Below are 6,000 nucleotides of genomic sequence, written 5' to 3'. Positions count from 1 at the left end.
GTCGCTTGCATTAATTTGAAGATCTACCTTATTTCATACAACTGTTTTGTGCAAAAGATGCATGACCTGGTGAGACTAGAAAGGGAAGAAATAGAATCAAGGGGGTTATTATCCTGCCCTTTTATTATTATAAAACAGATGAAGTAACGTTTTAAAATAACCAGCTCTAGAGGCATTGCTTTGAATTTGTGGATAAGAAAAAAAACAAGCAGGCAGAATGATTTTTTTTTTCTGATTGAAAGGTCTCCCTTTCCGAAACAGAGCCTGGAATGTGAGTTTCCCACATGGAAGTGTTGAAGAAGTTGGACAGCTCCTCATCCTGCGGCCGGCGGTCGATTCGCCAGCCTGCGGCGGTTCGAGAGTGCGGCGGATCGATTGGCCGCGCCTGTTGCTAACGTGTTGCTGGGGCCGGAGGGAGAGCCGCCTGATCCGTTTGGTTTGTTAAAACTTCAGCGTTTGTTTGGTTTCCCCGCCAAACCCCCCCCCCCCGTCCCCTCAAAATGGCGAGAGAAAGCGCAATGAAATTGTCGAAAAACCTGCTGAAAATGAAGGTAGGAAATAATTTCAGAGGCTGTGAGCGGGCGCAGGGGCCTAGTGCAGGCTTCAGCTCTTAGTGTTGGACTGTAGGCCCTGGGCCTGGACAGCACCTGCTGATTGTGCCTGTCTGTGTGTGCGCGCCTGTCTGTCTGCGTGTGTGCGCGCCTGTCTGTGTGTGCGCCTGTGTCTCTGTGCGTGTGCTCCTGTCTGCCTGTGCGCGCGTGTGCCTGTGTGGATATACACATGTTATTAGGGTACCCCCAACAGCTATATAGAAACATAGAAAATAGGGGCAGGAGTAGGCCATTCAGCCCTTTGACCCTGCTCCGCCATTCATTATGATCATGGTTGATCATCCAACTCAATAGCCTGCTCCTGCTTTCTCCCCATATCCTTTGATCCCTTTCGCCCCAAGAGCTATATCTAACTCCTTCTTGAAAACATACAATGTTTTGGCCTCAACTACCCCACGGGCTCAACATTCTCTGGGTGAAGAAATTCCTCCTCATTTCAGTCCTAAATGGTCTACCCCACATCCTCAGACTGTGACCCCTGGTTCTAGACTCCACCACCATCGGGAGCATCCTTCCTGCATCTACCCTGTCTAGTCCTGTTAGAATTTTATAGGTTTCCATGAGATCCCCCCTCATTCTTCTGAACTCCAGTGAATATAATCCTAACCGACTCAATCCCTCCTCATGTGTCAGTCCCGCCATCCCAGGAATCAGCCTGGTAAACCTTCGCTGCACTCCCTCCATAGCAAGTACATCCTTCCTCAGATAAGGAGACCAAAACTGCACAAAATATTCCAGGTGTGGTCTCACCAAGGCCCTGTATAATTCCAGCAAGACATCCCTGCTCCTGTACTCAAATCCTCTCACTATGAAGGCCAACATACCATTTGCCTTCTTTACCACCTGCTGCACCTGCATGCTTACCTTCAGCGACTGGTGTACGAGGACACCCAGATCTCGTTGCATATTCCCCTCTCTCAATTTATAGCCATTCAGATAATCTGCCTTCCTATTTTTGCTACCAAAGTGGATAACCTCACATTTAACCCCACATTATACTGTATCTGCCATGCATTTGCCCACTCACTCAGCTTGTCCAAATCACACTGAAGCATCTCTGCATCCTCCTCACAGCTCAGCCTCCCACCCAACTTTGTGTCATCTGCAAATTTGGAGATATTACATTTAGTTCCCTCATCTAAATCATTAATATATATTGTGAATAGCTGGGGTCCCAGCACCGACTCCAGCCGTACCCCACTAGTCACTGCCTGCCATTTGGAAAAAGACCCGTTTATTCCTACTCTTTGTTTCCTGTCTGCCAAGCAGTTTTCTATCCATCTCAATACACTACCCCCAATCCCATTCGCTTTAATTTTACACGCTAATCTCTTATGTGGGACTTTGTCAAAAGCCTTGTGAAAGTCCAAATAAACCACATCCACTGGCTCCCCCTCATCAACTCTACTAGTTACATCCTCGAAAAATTCCAGTAGATTTGTCAAGCATGATTTCCCTTTCGTAAATCCATGCTGACTCTGTCCGATTCTGCCACTGTTTTCCAAGTGCTCAGCTATTAAATCTTTTATAATGGACTCTAGAATTTTCCCCACTACCGACGTCAGGCTGACTGGTCTATAATTCCCTGTTTTCTCTCTACCTCCCTTTTTAAATAGTGGGATAACATTAGCTTCCCTCCAATCTGTAGGAACTGTTCCAGAGTCTATAGAATCTCGGAAGATGACCACCAATGCATCCACTATTTCTAGGGCCACTTCTTTAAGTACTCTGGGATGTAGATTATCATGCCCTGGGAATTTATCAGCCTTCAATCCCATCAATTTCCCCAACACAATTTCCCTACTAATACTGATTTCTTTCAGTTCCTCCATCTCACTAAACGCTGTGTTCCCCAACATTTCTGGTATGTTATTTGTGTCCTCCTTTGTGAAGACAGAATCAAAGTATGTACTTAATTGCTCAGCCATTTCTTTGTTCCCCATTATAAATTCCCCTGTTTCTGACTGTAAAGGACCTACATTTGTCTTCACCAATCTTTTTCTCTTCACATACCTATGGAAACTTTTACAGTCAGTTTTTATGTTCCCCGCAAGCTTACTCTTGTACTCTATTTTCCCCTTCTTAATCAATCTCTTGGTCCTCCTTTGCTGAATTCTAAAGTGTTCCCAATCCTCAGGTCTGTTGTTTTTTCTGGCCAGTTTGTATGCCTCTTCCTTGGACCTAATACTATCTCTAATTTCCCTTGTAAGCCATGGTTTGGCCACCTTTCCTATTTTACTTTTGCGCAAGACAGGGATAAACAATTGTTGCAGTTCACCCATGCACTCTTTGAACGTTTGTCATTGCCTATCCACCGTCATCCCTTTAAGTAACGTTTCCCAATCCATCATGGCCAACTCGCGTCCCATACCATTGCAGTTTCCTTTATTAAGATTCAGGGCCCTCGTCTTAGAATCAACTACGTCACTCTCCAACTTGATGAATTCTATCATATTATGGTCGCTCATCCCCAAGGGGCCTCGCACAACTAGATTGCCAATTATTTCTTTCTCATTACACAATACCCAGTCTAGGATGGCCTGTTCTCTAGTTGGTCCCTCAACGTATTGGTCCAGAAAACCATCCCGTATACACTCCAGGAATTCCTCCTCTATGGTATTGTTACTACTTTGATTTGCCCAATCTATATGCAGATTAAAGTCACCCATAATTACAGATGTTCCTTCATTGCATGCATCTCTAATTTCCTGTTTAATGCCATTCCCAACATCACCACTACAGTTTGGGGGCCTATATACAACCCCCACTAACGTTTTTTGCCCCTTAGTGTTTTTCAGCTCTACTCATACAGATTCCACATCATCAGAGCTAATATCTTTCCTCACTATTGCGTTAATTTCCTCTTTAACCAGCAATTCCATTCCACCACCTTTTCCTTTTTGTCAGTTCTTCCTAAATACTGAATACCCCTGGATGTTCAGTTCCCATCCCTGGTCACCCTGCAGCCGTGTCTCCGTAATCCCAACTATATCATACCTGTTTACATCTATTAGCTCGGTTAATTCATCCACTTTATTGCGAATGCTCCTCACGTTAAGGCACAAAGCCTTAAGGCTTGTCTTTTTAACATTACTTGGCCCGTTCCCACTATTTTTCACTGAGGCTCTGTTTGATTCTTGCCCTTGATTTCTCTGCCTATCACTTTTCTTATTTCCCTTTCTGTCTTTTGTTCTTGTCCTTGATTCCCCCTCCTCTGACTCCTTGCATAGGTTTCCATCCTCCTGCCATTTTAGTTTAAACCCTCCCTAACCACTCTAGTAAATATTTCCCCTGGGACATCAGTCCCGATCCTGACCAGGTATAACCTGTCCAGTTTGTGCTGGTCCCACCTCCCCCAGAACTGGTCCCAATGTCCCAGGAATCTGAAACCCTCCCCCTCACGCCATCTCTTCAGCCACGTATTCTTCCAATATATCCTGCTATTTCTACTCTGACTAGCACGTGGCACTGGTAGTAATCCTGAGATCACTACCTTTGAGGTCCTACTCTTCAACTTACTTCCTAACTCCCTATATTCTGTTTTTAGGACCTCATCCCTTTTTTTACCTATGTCGTTTGTGCCAATATGTCCCATGACCACTGGCTGTTCACCCTCCCCCTTCAGAATGTCCTGTAGCTGCTCTGAGACATCCTTGACCCTAGCACCAGGGAGGCAACATACCATCCTGGAGTCTCGTTTGCGGCCACAGAAACGCCTGTCTGTTCCCCTTACAATTGAATCCCCTATAACTATTACATTCCCATACTTTTTACTCCTCCCCTGTGCAACAGAGCCAACTGTGGTGCAACGAATTTGGCTGTTGCTGCTTTCCCCTGAGAGGCCATTCCCCCCCAACAGTATCCAAAGCGGTATGTCTGTTTTTCAGGGGAATAGCCACAGGAGATTCCGGCACTGCCTGCCTAGTCCTCTTGCTCTGCTGGATGGTCACCCATTCCCTTCCTGTTTGTGGACTCTTAGCCTACAGTGTGACCACCTCTCTATACGTGCTATCCACGATACTCTCCACCTCGTGGATGCTCCGCAGTGTCCCCAGCTGCAGCTTCAGCTCTGAAACCCGGGCTTCCAGGAGCTGCAGCTCCTGGACCAAGCCATCTAGGAAGCTATTAAATTGGAAGCTACTTAACCAAAAAGTTCACTTTTTAGAAGAAGAAGAATTGTATTTTTCCCATTTCTGACTCGTGTGGTGTTTTCACCTGCTTGATATCCCAGTTATTATTTCAGGATGAAATTTCCGTACTTAAACTTGACAAATACTTGACTTGGCTCCTATAACAGCCTGAGGACTGGGTGCCACTCTGAATTTTGCAGATTTAGCCTGATAGGGCATTGGTGTGATCGTACCTTGATTACTGTGTGCAGATTTGGCCTCCTTATTTAAGGAAGGATGTAAATGCATTGGAGGCAGTTCAGAGGAGGTTTACTAGATTGCTACCTGGAATGGGCGGGTTGTCTTATGAGGATAGGTTAGGCAGGCTGGGCTTGTTTCCGCTGGAGTTTAGAAGAGTGAGGTGTGACTTGATTGAAGTATATAAGATCCTGAGTGGTCTTGACAAGATGGATGTGGAAAGGATGTTTCCTTTTGTGGGTGAGTCCAGAACCAGAGGGCACTGTTTTAAAATTAAGGGTCGCCCTTATAGGACAGAGATGAGGAGAAATTTCTCTCTGAGGGTTGTGCGACTTTGGAACAATCTGCCTTGAAAAGCGGTGGAGGTGGGGTAATTGAATATTTTTAAGGCAAAGGTAGATAAAATCTTATAAGAGAATCAGAGGGGGTAGATGGGAATTTAGAATTCAAAACTCAGTAAGATCATCCATGATCTTATTGAATGGCAGATAAGGCTAGAGGGGCCGAATGGCCTACTTCTGCTCCTATTTTCTATGTCCTTATGTTTACAATTACCTTAAGAAGTAGAGTGTGATTAGGAGAAATGTGGGCCCCTTGGAAGTTGCTAATGGTGATATTGTCAGTGAAATTATGGAAATGACGGACAACTTTGTACCAGTATTTACAGTAGAGTAAGAGGTCTGCATTCTGAAAATCCCCACAAAACTGTATTAAATCAGGACAGTAACTCACCAAAATTAACATAAGTAAAATAAGAATAATGAAGATAATGGCACTAAAGAGTGATTAATCCCCAGGACTTGATGGTTCCATCCCAGAGTTTTAAAGGATGTTAGGTAAGAACATAGCAGATGGTCTAACTATAAATTGTCCAAGATCACTGCTATTTAAGAAAGATGAGCAAGAAAAACATGAAATCATTGAACATTAGCCTGCCATCTGTTGTTGGGAAATTACTAACTTCAGTAATGAAGAGTAGGATGAATGAACGCTTTGAAAATTTTCAGTCCACCACAGAGAGC

General features: G+C 44.6%; 1 protein-coding gene across 1 annotated transcript in view; it reads left to right on the top strand.

Moving 5' to 3' along the window:
• The first annotated feature begins 378 nt into the window (after window positions 1-378).
• The window catches only part of mphosph6 (M-phase phosphoprotein 6), a 41,725-nt gene continuing 36,103 nt past the window's right edge, over window positions 379-6,000 (top strand). Inside the window, exon 1 of the mRNA XM_078544561.1 lies at window positions 379-551. Within this exon, the coding sequence (XP_078400687.1) occupies window positions 501-551 (51 nt within the window). The 5' untranslated portion in view covers window positions 379-500. The remainder of the gene's footprint in view (window positions 552-6,000) is intronic.

The sequence above is a fragment of the Cetorhinus maximus genome, chromosome 6 (assembly GCF_964194155.1).
Source record: "Cetorhinus maximus chromosome 6, sCetMax3.hap1.1, whole genome shotgun sequence".
NCBI classification, from domain to species: Eukaryota; Metazoa; Chordata; class Chondrichthyes; order Lamniformes; family Cetorhinidae; genus Cetorhinus; species Cetorhinus maximus.
Note: the sequence above shows the minus strand (reverse complement) of the source record. Positions and strands in the feature narration are given on the sequence as shown.